At 49.0% G+C, this 14,933-nt stretch overlaps 1 protein-coding gene across 1 annotated transcript; it reads right to left on the bottom strand.

Annotated features, from left to right (window-relative positions):
* Positions 1–8,550: 8,550 nt before the first annotated feature.
* LOC123139411 (BTB/POZ and MATH domain-containing protein 2-like) lies at positions 8,551–9,624 on the bottom strand. Its single transcript, XM_044559218.1, has one exon. The coding sequence runs from the start codon at positions 9,622–9,624 to the stop codon at positions 8,551–8,553; it is 1,074 nt and encodes a 357-aa protein (XP_044415153.1).
* Positions 9,625–14,933: the final 5,309 nt, after the last annotated feature.

Below are 14,933 nucleotides of genomic sequence, written 5' to 3'. Positions count from 1 at the left end.
TAATTTGCAATGGCCTGGTTTTTTTTTTTTGCGGGGAGCAATGACCTGGCTTTCAATACATGGAACTAAAGAAAATACTAGGAATATATGGCCAGGCAAGACGACTTGACTTCAATCAAATATACTCCTGGGAAAGATGAGTTTTCTATCATTGTTTCACATGGGCAACTGGGAAAAATTTAGTTTCAAGACTAGTTTTAGCCACTCTTTAGTCAGTGGTGCTTGGAACTTTAGCCTCTTAAGGAAACTATTTTTAGTCAGACTAAAATAAGTCCCTTGAATCCAAGCACCCTCTATATCAGGACTCCAAAGCAAGGGCAAGAGGTAAAATCATCTCTAGCTAGCTACTCAAGGTCGCCAGAAATTAACTGCTAGGCCATCAATTGGAGTTGATATCCTTCGGAAAAAAAACCGTTGGAGTAGACCGCTTGATGCACAAACTAGCTAGTCAAGGTCGTCAAGGGAAATACCTATTCCAGCCTGGCAGTAACCTGTGCTCAGATTCAAAACAATACTCCTAGGACAAGCGGCCGAGTCTGGAATGGTTCCACATCTCACTTTTTTGTGTGTGCACATCGATCTAGCCGTCTGAGAGAGAGAGAGAGCCCCATTGCCCTTCCAAGCAAGAGAGAAAGCAAGAAAGTGAGAGAGACACACATCACCGACCCAGATGGATGTCTCAAGTGCTATGCAATGGTGGGAGGAGTGGCAGCTGCGCTTCCTCGTCCTAGGCAGCCTCTTGATGCATATGTTCGTCGCATACGCTGAAAGGCTGCGTCGCAAGCCCAAGCTAAGGGTGTTCCTATGGTTGGCGTACGTAGGCAGCGATGCCCTGTCGATCTACGCTCTCGCAACCCTCTTCGGTCGCCAGAAGAAGCTGGCGGTGGACGGGGGAAGCAGAGGTCTGGAGGTCATATGGGCACCCATCCTCCTCGTCCACCTTGGCGGCCAGTGGAGCGTGACTGCCTACAGCCTCGAAGACAATGAGCTATGGCGGCGGCATGTCCTCACACTAATGACTCAGGTAACGATCGCTTTGTATGTCTTCTGCAAGTGGTGGTCGGGAGGGGGGAAGTTGCTGGCGGCGGCGGTTTTGCAGTTCATAGTTGGCATCGTCAGATTTGCCCAGAAGCCATGGCTCCTAAGGAGAGCTAGCATCAATACCCTCAAGGCAGAGAGCTCTCTCCGGCCAAGAAAAGGAGGAATTGTAGCTTCATTGTGGACATGGTGTACTAGCGATTTCTTTAAATTTGAAGAAGCAAAGATGGTTGGATGGAGGGAACGACAAGAAAGAGAATCACTCCACAAGTTTGTTGAAGAAGCAAGCAAGTCTGTGCTGCTGGCAACGCAGACGGAGACAGCTGAAGACGTTATGGGAATCCTGGGATCAGGAATCGGTCACACCAATTATTTTCTTGAAGTCATTACGGCATACTCTGCTCGGCTAAGGGAGCTGCAGCAATTCATCAAGCTTGATTGCTCGAGTGGAACCAACACCATACACAATTACATCCACACAAAATACTTAGCCATGTATACCGGAATGAGAGCAGCCAACAGTCCTCTTAGCGGTATATTGCGTCAATTTTTTATTTTTTTTGAAAAGGGGTGCAACCCCAGCCTCTGCATCAATAAGATGCATACGGCTCATAATATTAAAATAGAGAGTGTCACAAAATCTTCAGCAGGTTTAAAGTAAAAAAGACGACAAGCCGCTCAGACGAGCGTAAACATAAAGCCACAACCGGCTGGCAAAAAATAGGAGCACTACATGCCTATCCTATTACATGACCGCCATCCAAACCGGTTGAAAATAACCCGAGCTACCATCTCCCATCGGGTAGACGCAGTAGCCAAATGCCCCCTGTCCTCCATCGGAGTGAGTAGCGACCACATACGGATCAACGCTGTGGCCCTGAAGATAACCTGCAAAAAATGAAAGTTCGTTGCTCTGTTAAAAACCAAATCATTTCTGCAGTTCCATACTGCCCATAACAAGGCACACGCGCCAACACGAATGAGTCTTGCTAAAACCAAGTCTACCCCATCAAGCCATGTTCCAAACAACATATTGATAGAAGTAGGTGGAATAATATTGAAGGCAATATGAATCGAACGCCAAAGAAGCTTAGCCAGTGGACAATCCAGAAAGAGGTGCTACCATCCATTTCTATAGCCTCAGTGGTGCTCTTCGCCAGGAGCCACAAGGATGGTTACAGTGTGAACGACATCTGGGTGACATACATTGTCTTCTGTCACTCAGCTGTGCAGGAGTTCTCTCCATGGTTGATGGCGTTCTACTTCTTATTTTGCCGCCCAAAATGCATGGGGCCAATTGTTAGTATACAGAAGATGGTTCCGCAGTACAACCTATTGTCCTACTGTGCACACAAGAAGAAGCCCACCATTTTGATGAAACTTGCCACCTTCAGTTTTCTAAGGGAGCTCGTCAGCAAACATGCGTGCATTCAGGAGACAGATTCATTGAGCGGCATTATATGGGCAGTTTTCTCATATACGAAATTTGGGTGGACAGAGTACATCCAGGGAGATGTTGCTAGATACAAGAGATTCAATAATTTTAGGGGACAGTGGATCCTAAGTTGCCACGGTATGATGGAACGGATAGGATGGAGCGTCAGCATGCAGTTTGACGAGAGCGTCCTTGTGTGGCACATTGCTACCGACCTCTGCGTCTACTCCGTCAACACATCACCACAAGGAGAACAAGCAGCACGGATGAGCAAGGACATATCCAACTACATGATGCACCTGTTTTCCATTCATCCTGAGATGCTGATTCCTGGCGCCAGATCAGCCTTATTCTACCTTGCCATTGAGGACATCGAGCTGCTCTTGAAGGATAGCGAGGTACTGCTTGACAAAGAAGAAATTCTCGTACGGGAAATTCTCAAGGCAAGGAAAACAGAAGACACCCTGATGCACGATGCATGCAAACTCGCTGAGGCACTCATGGAGCTAGGCGAGGAGGAGAGGTGGTCTGTGATCGGAAAAGTATGGATGGAGTTGCTATGCTATTCTACTAGCAGATGCAGGGGCTACCTGCACGCCAAGGGCCTCGGTGAAGGTGATCTGTTTGGTACCTGGATCTGGGTCATGTGGTCCTTCATGGGGATGGAGACTTGGGTTGAGAGGTATCATAGGTTGGAAGATCCTGAAGAAGGCGGAGAGATGGGACGGAAAGGTGAAGAAGGAAAAGCAGCAGAGGAAGGACAACAGCAAGATGGAGGAGCACAAGCACCAGCGCACCCTCAAGTGCCCCATGCCCTCCTTCCTCTGAGCTCTATAGAGATTTCCATAGCCTAAGAGCTGGTGCTTGTGGAAAATTGCAGGTTCAAGTCCGTTTCATTTGCCTTAAGGGTGCGCTCTTCCGTTGCGTCATTTCTTAGCTGCTTGTTTAAATCCGTGTGTTTATCATTCTCACTTTTATTTATGGTTACCTAAATGTCCTTTTCCTGAAAGTGTCCATGCATGTGCTCCTCCTGTTGTGATTAATAAACTGCCCGAGTGTGATAGCAGTCGTCAGTCTTTGACATGCATACTTGTGCTTTTTCTTTTTCCATTGTGATGGATGTAGTATGATGTAGTCACCTTGACAATGTGCCTTTCTCCGGTGTGATATGATAGAAGTTATATACTGTATATGCCTTCTTCCAATGCAGCTGTGTGTGTGCGCTAGCTGACTGTTTGGCATAGACTTAACACAGACCTGCTAAGAGCATCTCCGGCCGCGTCACCAACAAAGCCTCCCAGGCGACTTTTCGGCCGCCGGCACCAAAAAATTGGCTCAGTCGCGCCCCCAGGGGCCCATTTTTCGCCGACTCGGGCCGAAATTGGCGCCAGCGGACCCAACTCAAAACCGGTGCGTTGGGGGGCGCTCGGGAGTGCCGGGCGAATATTTTTTGGCGCAAAAGCGCCGTGGGCCAGCCGTGTCAGCGACTCGACTCGCTTCTCGCCGCTTCGTCGTCCTCATCGCCTCGTTTCCCGTGGCGAATCAATGTCAAAGCTGCGCGCACTGCCGCGCCGGTCAGCCTCCATTGATGCCTCACGGGCGGCGGCAGTGAAGGCCGGGCGACGCGCGTCCCCTCGCCCGCCAAGCCTCCCGTCACGCGTAACGCGCCGGCCAAGCCCACGGCGCGGCGCCTCCGCCTATATAAGCCGAGAACCAGCGTGCCGGAGACACGCACAAACACTTCACCGCCGACGCGCCCACTTCTCCGCCTTCTCCTCTCGCCGTCTCCAGCTCAAAAGGATGGCCGAGCGCTTCCCAGGCGACGGCGCGGCGGCGAATGGCTTCGGGCGCCGCCATCTGCACGAGGACGAGGCTCGCCTCCTCTTCGAGGCCGAGTACCCGGCCCCGCCGGACATGCGGGTGCCCGGGGCGTGGAGGATCAGTGCTGGCGGCGTGCCGGTGTCACCACCACCAACCGGGGCGGCGCGGCGTGCGGAGATCGCACGCATCCGCGCGTCCCTGCCGCGGGCGGCGAGGGAAGGCCCGCGGTACACCCCTGACAGCCCGCTCTGGGAGCCCTACTTCCGCCGCCGACACGCCGAGCAGCTCGAGGCGACGAACGGCGTCGTGCCCTCCGGCAGGCTCAAATCCGAGGGCCGGCGCCGGTGGTGGGGCGTTCCCGGCCGCACGCTGGAGGCCGTCCTCGAGTACATCAAGGGCGGCAACACGCTGCGCCTCGAGTATCCCGCTCCCCCGACCTTCTTTCGCCGCCGTGGGAGCTCCTGGACGACGAGGCGTATGGAGCGGCCCGGCGCATCCTCCTCCTCCTCCGACCGCTCGTGGACTCTCCCTGCCTCCGCCCTATCAAGCCGGAGCCCCAGGACACGCCGGTCAACGCGTGCACCCGCAGCTCCGGCGTCCGAATCGGCGACTCCACCCCCCCCCCCCCCCCCCAACCGGCCGCTTCGTCCTCGTCGAGCCCAAGCCGGAGCCCAGCCTCCCCGCGGAGTAAGAGGAGATAGCCCGGCGCGGCTTCTCCGACGAGGACGCCCTGCAGTGGGGCGGGACGACTACCTCCACGACGAGATGGTCCGGCAGCGCCGGGCCCTGGAGGAGATCGAAGCCCGCAAGCGCGGGCGCGAGGACGAGCACGGCATCGTCATCCTCGACAGCGACAATGACGAGGACGCCCCCGGACCGTCCAACCCGCCGCCAACCGGGGGAGGGATGCAGCAGGGACGGCGACGGCGGAGGCGGCGCCGCCGCCGCCGCCGCGCCGACGATGACGACGACGGCGGGTGGCGGCGACTACACGCAGTTCTACAGCCTCCTCGGCATGTAGAACTGCGAGGACGGGCGGCGGGCGGCGGGGAACGGCGAGGCAGACGCGCGAGGAGCGGCGATGGAGACGGCGAGTGGCGGCCCCTAGTAGTTTACAAGGACAATATGAAAGAGTCTCAAGATTACAAGGGCAATCTTAGCTTTACTCAACTTTTGATGGTAATCTTGCCCATATAATTAGTCTAGAAATTTAGGGGATGGCAATTATTCTTATAAATACTTACTTATTTAATTCAATTTCCAGGGACCAATTACGGATGATCTATTTACTGGGTCGTGGTGAAGTGCTACTGTTTTTGGGCAACCACGTGCTCTTTACTTGAATGAGAGCACAAACAAGCATGGTTTTGTGAAATTTGGCCATTCAGTTCAGTTTAGGTTCTAGTTGACCAATCAGTTTTTTCATGCATTTCAGAGATATACTCCGTGGGTTGGCATCTATTTTGTTCAATGCACCTGCAATTTCTGTATACATGCTCATTTACATTCAGCAGCCAAAGCAGGCATTATGACATGCAAATCATTTTATTATTGGAAGGACATGCTCACAAATTGTCAATAGCAGGTGCTATCCTCTTTAATTAACAACACATGTTATATGCTTTCAAATTGACAACCTTATATCACAACCGTTCAATTCTGTGCATTTCTATCAGTTCTGTCCGATTTGCACACACACTCTGTTTACTGGAACAATTCTTCAGCCAAAACAAACATTCAAGAATGCAGGAACATTTTCCATACAAATCTGCTCAACTCTGCACATGTACAAGTACCACTCAAGTCGGACCAATTCTGCAAATGTAGAAGTACAAACTAGAACGGTAATTCAATCATAACATTCATTCAAAATGCTGTTGTATAGCTTCTCTCTTTTTACTTTGAAAACATTCGTACATCAAGACGCAGTACAAGTAGCAGAGCAGATGGCCCGCAAAAGCCTTGACGAGGTTGGCTTCGTGGCCTCGGCAGCTCGGCGGCGTCTATGGCGCCGGCTCCGCAGCTCCACGGCCTCGACGGCGCCATCTCTCCACGGCCTCGATAGCTCCGACGCATCGCGCCCTGGACGAGGCAGCTGCTGGCTCCGCTGCCTCCACTGGTAGGCGCCCTGACACCTGGACGAAGCAGCGGCTGTCTGCCGCCTCCACAGCTAGGCGGCGTCCCGTCCTCCCGGAGCTGCTCCTCCCCGCCAGCGAACCCTAAGGCGAGGCGAGAGTTTCTTTTTTTTAACGAGACGAGAGCTCAGGCGATGAATCGATGGGTGTCGTCCTGTTGGGCCGGATGGGCTGCTTGTGTTCGGGTGGACACCAACGACAGAGAAGGAAAGAGCGCACCTCACACTAGTCGTCAGATCGCCAACGGACGACGCAACGCGTACTACTTCCCTCGGCAGTAGATCGATCTAAGTCAGAGGATCTCGTTCCAAAGAACTGGGCCTAGCCTTATCTCCTTCACTAGTCCTCTATACAATGGCCCTCAGATTTCTTGAAAGGTTTGGTCTCTACAGATGATATGATCAACATAAGTATTTGCAATTATGAGAACAACATTTTTTTCACGTTCATTTGATGAGAGAATCAAATTAAGAGAGCTTGATTGCAGTAGCACATGCGCTGAAGTACGTTGTTGACATAATTTTCCCGCATTCTTATGCTGGGTTCCACTATTCATGTCATAATAATTTGTTAAAGTAGGGACTTATTTTTTTACTCCTTTCTTTGCATGTCCAGGGCCTTACTGGACCATGGATCCTCTGTAATTCAGATGATTAAATTTTCACTGAAATAATATGCAGGTCCCCGTGCAAAAAATAAAATAAAAATTCTGGATTTACAGTGAGAACTCAGGAGCAAGACTTCAAGAGTGTATGAGGATATTTGATAACGCTGTCACTGATTGGCAGACACCAACCGGACATTCATCCGATGAGCTCGAAACTGCAATGTGTTATCACTATGCCATGCATGTCTACGGCCTCACTCGCAATGTCTTCTCTTCTCCTGCATAGAACAAATGGACAATCAAGGCATGCAACTTATAGAAAATACACATGAGCTCCTAGGTGCTCCACCCCTCTATATGAATATTAAATTAAAAAAATCCCAGAAAATTCAAAAAAAAGGGATCTTGGGATATCAAACTTGTGTGCCCAATCTACTCCCGTGTGAAACTTCATGAAAAATATCCGAAAATGTATCCATGGCGAAGAAAATACAGTTCGACCTACGATCCATCCAAGCAGAATTTTTTATACATAGGAGTTTCTGTCCTTTTTTACTGAGAATAGCATCGGATGTCATCTTTTCACGAAACTTCATAAGAGAGTAGATTGGGTACCCGGGTTTGATATCCCAAAATCCAGAGTTTTTTCAATTTTTCCCGGTATTATTTTGAATTTAATGTTCATATAGAGGGTGGAGCACCCATGACTCCATGAGCTCCAAATCCTCTTCATGAAACTTACCAACAATTTTTAGCGACTATCTTATTATGTGTTATTAATATTTTTACCGCCAACATATGCACAGTGCTGTAGAACAGTAATGTTGTCATATGTAGTATTGCAAAACCTACAAGCTGTTGTCATGTGCAAGACTAACAGTATATAGGGGTATTTGACAATATTGTCACATACTGGTACTGCGAGATGCTAATGGGATATTCATCTGATGAGTTCAACACTGCAGAGTCTGTGGGTTGTATGTGTGGTATCAGTTTATTCTCTGTGCACAAGGGGATTTCTTTACTTCACCCACTCATCGACAGTGTGTCTTCTATCCTCCTCGATAGGAACTTGCTGCATATTCAGAACACAGAGAAGAGGGCCAAGCCATCAGCAATTCAGCAGCCATGGCAACTTCAAGAAATCTTTCGAGTGATTCAAATGCTTTACCACTTCTCTTCCGTGTGAAGTGAACTCTAGGTTGTAAAAGATGTTGTCGCGTATTTTTTTCGAAAAGTGGGGTATGCCCCAGCCTCTGCATCTGAATGATGCATACGACCAATATTATTAATAAGCAAAATATCCAACATAAGTCTCCAAGTCTCGTGTTAAGTAATGGAATTATTATTGTCTATAATATTGATATTATTTTCCATGTTATGATTGCAACACTGAACCTCCAAAATATATAAATCCATTGCAGCATACATTGTAAACCATGCCATCGATAGATGATGATGGCTAGTCATGACCCACAGCATAGCAAAGCTCTCTAATTCTCCTAGGACGAGTACTAAATTGCCATCAAAATATCCTTTGCCGCTTTCAGTTCAGCAGGCAGGAGTCTAGCAATCAGCTCCTTGAGAACAGATGGGCAACTGCTTTTGAGATGCTCGTAGCCATCGCTTGCTATCATCGCCTCCAAATTGGAAGGACAAGTGAGAAAATGCAAACATACTTCCTTGAGACCATGGCAGCTATGTTGCTCAGCCAAAACCAAACTGGTCGCCACAGTGCTGGAGTCAATGTAGCTGCGCAGTTTATCCTCACAGATAAGCTTCAGCCTCTGAACATCATACCTGTCCGCCGCTACAAGGAGGTGGCTAGCTGCCACACCTTGATTGTCTCCCTCATGACTCATCTGCGGGAGGGAGTCGGTGTATATGAAGTGGAGCAAGGATCCGAACACGTCGGCTTCCATATCATCAACTATAATCTGATCATCAGAACTCCCCTTCATGGCGCCGAAGAGCTGCACCTTGAACACAGGCGACCGAGCAGCGAGCACGGACCGATGGGCCAAGAAGGTCTTGCCGTCGACTTGAAAGGTCACGTCCGTTCCATCCCCACTCTTCAGAAGGTCGCCGAGATGTCGGTGCAAGTCGCTCGAGGGAACCACAACGAACTGGCCATTTTCTTTGCCTTTGAACTTCTTCATCACGGTGACATCGCACCGGATGGTGAAGCAGTCGTCTATCAGGTGCGGCGATCGCTCCAGATCCTCCGGCTTGATGAAATTGACGACGCCCCAGGCTGATCCTTTGCCTGGGAAGACATGTTCAGGGATGGTGTGGCTGTACGATGGAACTGGGACGCCGTCCTTGTCGAGTAAACAGAACCTGACCTTCGCCTTCACGTCTTTTGCATCGGCAGAATCGAGAACCAGGTAGACGGACACTAGAACTCCATTTTTGGGGACGTACCTCAGGATCCAGTCGTGACCTCCGACGCAGAAAGGGGGGGATGTCACGCCCTCGTAGTCCTTGATCAGCCTTTTGGTTCTAGAGTATCCGTCTATCTTGAAGGCATACGATCTTTCCTCGGACTCGGCTACAATGGCAGGAGAAATCTTGCAGTGCTCAGCCATTCCGGTGGTGGGATGGATGGATGGATGGGGAACATGCATGGGAAGAAAGGTTTTGCTGCGTGCGTTTATATAGAGGTGTACGCGGGAAGTTCGATCGATTGGTTTCACCTTCAGTTTTAATGAAAACGTCGGATTTAATTTGCGCACTTCCATCTAGATGTTCTCGTTGGCGCAATTTGTTGTCATTTACTACTCGTTTACCTCCACTAAGATGTACTCCCTCCGTCCGAAAATACTTGTCATCAAAATGGACAAAAAGGGATGTATCTAGAACTAAAATACATCTAGATACATCCCCTTTTATTCATTTTGATGACAAGTATTTCCGGACGGAGGGAGTATATATTTTATTGGAAAATGAAGGGTTTGCATTGTGTACGTTTATACAACGCTGACCCGTAGTACTCCTCTAAACTTGATCATGGGCAGCCCGGCCCAAATGACCCGGCTCGAAAAATACGGGCTGGGACAGGCTCGGGCTTTGTTCTGCAGCCCAAAAGGATATTTGGGCCGGGATTGGGCTTTGCTTTTCAGGTTGAGCCTACACGTGAAATCACAAGGAAGCATCATTTGGGCCGGAGTTTTGGGCTTCGGGCTTGCGTTCGGCCCAGGCTAACACACATATTTTTGGGCTTTGGGATGGACTCAGTCTTGAAATTTGGGATTTGGGCTTTTTGATGCTTGGCCTGAAATCCACCCGTTTACTCCTCGTGAGAAAAATTTCAAACCCACACGCCATCCACAGTTTCATCATTCGATATACTCCCTCCGTTCCTAAATATCTGTCTTTCCAAAGATTTCAACAAGTGACTACATACGGAGCAAAATGAGTGAATCTACACTCTAAAATATGTCTATATACATTCGTACGTGGTAGTTCATTTGAAATCTCTAGAAAGACAAATATTTAGGACCGGAGGGAGTATTAAAGAACTGCAAGATTGCAAGCCCAAGAAACCTTCTATGTCGAACCAAGTGGTAGCAAGGCAACCACAGGCTAGGTGGACTCCACCCATGCAGGGCGTGGCCAAGATCAGAGTGGATGCAGGGGTAGCGCGCGAGATTAATGAAGGTACTTTCAGCGTTGTATGCAGAGATTCGGCGGGCATGTTCCTAGGCGCATCTGCGATCAAGTACTCTGGCGTTACAGACCCGGCTATGTTGGAGGCGCTAGCCAATCGGGAGGCCCTAGCCCTTGCACTAGACCTCTCACTATCTCATGTAGAGATCGCCTCAGACTGCCAGGGTGTTGTTAACAATATCAAGCAGGGAATTGGAGGAACACACGCCAACATCATCAAGGAGATCTTAGCTACCTCGAGCCAGTTCCACCATTGCTCCTTCATCTTCGAAGGGAGAGATACCAACTTCGAGGCACGCGCCTTGCTAGACATACTTTTAGTATTGAGAGGGGCCACCATGTTTGGCTACTTCATCCCCCGGACTTAGCTTGTATTACTATGAACATTCTTGATTAATTAATAAAATGTGTTTAGACCTTGGACTCCGTTTACTCCTCCTAGACGACACGCTCCAAACTCCACTGGGATCCAGAAAGGACGTCGGCTCATTTTTATGTGTCTTCCGACTGATTGGTACTAGATATCTCTAATTGAACTTATAAAGTTTAGCCTCTCAAATGCCTCCTCGAGCCTTAACTCCTTTAATTTGAGGAGTTAAAAAATGGTTCCCGGCCGAAATCCCATAAGTTAACTCGTTAAAAAATTTTGTACCCGAATTAAATTCAAACATAAAGTTAAACTACTTGATTGCATAATTAAACAAAGCTTGCACATCATACCGTAGCATAATTAGACGTTTCGTCACTAGTTCATACATCGATACTACAACAGCACTACTTGTCGTCACCGCCATAGGGGCAGTACGCGTCAGAGTCGTCTGAGAGGCACAATAGTCCGGAGAGAGAGGGATCATCCCCTCCCACTTGAGGGGCCAGCCTCATCGTCGTTGGTGTTAGGCCAAGTCGATGACATCTCCTCCTCCTCGTTGGAGGGCTCAACCAAGAGCTCATCAAACATCTCGTCATTCTTGGACTGGAACCATGCTTGGCTCTCGGCAAGGAGCTGCAGGTTCTTCAAGTTGAGCTCAACCATGAAGGCTGCATCGGCGCGCTCGACCTCAAGCTAGTTCTCGTCCTTGCGGTGCTTCTTCTCCTCGGAACGGGTGACCATACCAATAGGAGGGGCGATGGAGTCCACAGCAGGGGCGTCAACGGGGCAGTTAAGCTTCGCTCGCCTCCCGAGGTAGCGGACCGCCATGATGTTGTACGCACGCACCTCCTCCACGATGGCGAATGTGTTGAGCCACTTCTTCTCCCGCGTGTCCGGATTTTGTACCTCCCTCCGCCATCCAAGTGTCCGACAGTCGCGACCGCACGCCACGATACCTCACCGTCAGTAGCGGTTGTGTCCCGAAACGGAGGTCCGGAGGCCGCACGGCCACTCGGAGTTTTTGTGCGGATTCGTTCCGGATGAAATGCGGCCCATGGTAGCCCTCGTACGTCGTCATCGAGCTCATAGGGGAGAAGAGAAGAGGGTAGGGCTATCGGCAACCATGCCATCGTCGAGCTCATAGTGCCCATGGATAGGAACCTGCTGCGCATTCAGAGACTAGAGAAGAGCCATCGGCAAGCATGACAACTACAAATAATAGGTTCCGTCTCACATGGGCAGCCCCCAGATGTAACAACGTAAACACAGAATGTAGAAGGCACTGAGTTCAGAATTGTACTCAGACGAGCACAGATGCATGTAACCAAAAACTCAACCCTCGTTAGCCAATTCCTTGGCGGCCAGCTTCAGGCTAGTCATAGTGGGGAGTAACTTACACTAGTGTCATACATATGACACTACTCTATGTTATTACCTTCATATAATGAGGAGTAACATAGAGATAGTGTCATAGCTTATTGTATTTATTAGCTTGTGTACTCATTTTGCCTTGGGATGTGTTATGTGATGGTAACATATTACTATTATGTTGCTCCAAACAACTCTCGCCTCATTAACTACATGCCACATAGACAAACTTATCTTGACATGCGTTATGTTACTATCTAAGTTACTCCCACTATGACCAGCCTCAGAGTAGACAAGGCAGCTGATTGCCGTTGCTTCGTTGCCACCAACGGTAACCACATCGCTGCAGAAAAGCAAGCGATAGATGAATGGTTTGCATTGGGTTAGATGAATACTCCATTATTGCATGTAAGACAATTAATTTCCAGAAAGAAGGACCCAAGACCGAGCATCCGCTTGGACGGTGTATTAGACCTCCTTCAATGCACTAGTGCTAAAATGAGGTGCTAAGCACATTAAAGAGCTAAGCAACTAAAGTCCCCAATGCAATGATGCTTAACTTGTTGTACTTCATTTAATAGCTAAGCATTCTTCATTTAATAGTTTAGCAACTAAAGTTATCCATGCATTGGTGGACTTCTTTCATTTAATAAGTGTTTTTCCTAGGTTCCCGCGCCTGGCATTGTTTCTTCTTGGAGTTACCATGCCCATCTCTCTCCTCTTAATTACCTTTACACATGCATCATCTTTTTTGCCTAAGCCTTAGCACCTGTATAAGTTGGAGCATTGAGAGGGGCCTTAGATCGTCACAAACAGCTAGCAACCCAACAAATGCATTGACATTTTGCGCTGAAGAAGCGGCTTGAGATTCCAACTCAAGCGGACACATGCATCTGCATGTTGATCATTAATTAGCACTAATGACGAAGTGACGAACATGATGGACAGCTTGAGTAGTGTGTATATTCTATGTGCTGCCATGTACTGTCATCAATCCGGCTTTCTTACAAGGACGTCACAGTGTGATGTCTGAATGACGTGACGCTGCACGGGCGTGTTCACCTGGTTCTGCTAACATGATGCCATGCGTATGTGCAGCAGGCAGCAAATTCTAACGGTGCTCAGTGTGTCGTGCTGAGAAAATATATGGGAACGTTCATTCCATAAGATTTCCGTTCTTACAGTGACATGTAGACATTGTCTTTTCTTAATTTGCAATGGCCTGGTTTTTTTTTTTTGCGGGGAGCAATGACCTGGCTTTCAATACATGGAACTAAAGAAAATACTAGGAATATATGGCCAGGCAAGACGACTTGACTTCAATCAAATATACTCCTGGGAAAGATGAGTTTTCTATCATTGTTTCACATGGGCAACTGGGAAAAATTTAGTTTCAAGACTAGTTTTAGCCACTCTTTAGTCAGTGGTGCTTGGAACTTTAGCCTCTTAAGGAAACTATTTTTAGTCAGACTAAAATAAGTCCCTTGAATCCAAGCACCCTCTATATCAGGACTCCAAAGCAAGGGCAAGAGGTAAAATCATCTCTAGCTAGCTACTCAAGGTCGCCAGAAATTAACTGCTAGGCCATCAATTGGAGTTGATATCCTTCGGAAAAAAAACCGTTGGAGTAGACCGCTTGATGCACAAACTAGCTAGTCAAGGTCGTCAAGGGAAATACCTATTCCAGCCTGGCAGTAACCTGTGCTCAGATTCAAAACAATACTCCTAGGACAAGCGGCCGAGTCTGGAATGGTTCCACATCTCACTTTTTTGTGTGTGCACATCGATCTAGCCGTCTGAGAGAGAGAGAGAGCCCCATTGCCCTTCCAAGCAAGAGAGAAAGCAAGAAAGTGAGAGAGACACACATCACCGACCCAGATGGATGTCTCAAGTGCTATGCAATGGTGGGAGGAGTGGCAGCTGCGCTTCCTCGTCCTAGGCAGCCTCTTGATGCATATGTTCGTCGCATACGCTGAAAGGCTGCGTCGCAAGCCCAAGCTAAGGGTGTTCCTATGGTTGGCGTACGTAGGCAGCGATGCCCTGTCGATCTACGCTCTCGCAACCCTCTTCGGTCGCCAGAAGAAGCTGGCGGTGGACGGGGGAAGCAGAGGTCTGGAGGTCATATGGGCACCCATCCTCCTCGTCCACCTTGGCGGCCAGTGGAGCGTGACTGCCTACAGCCTCGAAGACAATGAGCTATGGCGGCGGCATGTCCTCACACTAATGACTCAGGTAACGATCGCTTTGTATGTCTTCTGCAAGTGGTGGTCGGGAGGGGGGAAGTTGCTGGCGGCGGCGGTTTTGCAGTTCATAGTTGGCATCGTCAGATTTGCCCAGAAGCCATGGCTCCTAAGGAGAGCTAGCATCAATACCCTCAAGGCAGAGAGCTCTCTCCGGCCAAGAAAAGGAGGAATTGTAGCTTCATTGTGGACATGGTGTACTAGCGATTTCTTTAAATTTGAAGAAGCAAAGATGGTTGGATGGAGGGAA

This window comes from Triticum aestivum, chromosome 6B (genome assembly GCF_018294505.1).
Source record: "Triticum aestivum cultivar Chinese Spring chromosome 6B, IWGSC CS RefSeq v2.1, whole genome shotgun sequence".
Classification (NCBI taxonomy): domain Eukaryota; kingdom Viridiplantae; phylum Streptophyta; class Magnoliopsida; order Poales; family Poaceae; genus Triticum; species Triticum aestivum.
This window is presented reverse-complemented; position numbering and strand designations above follow the sequence as displayed.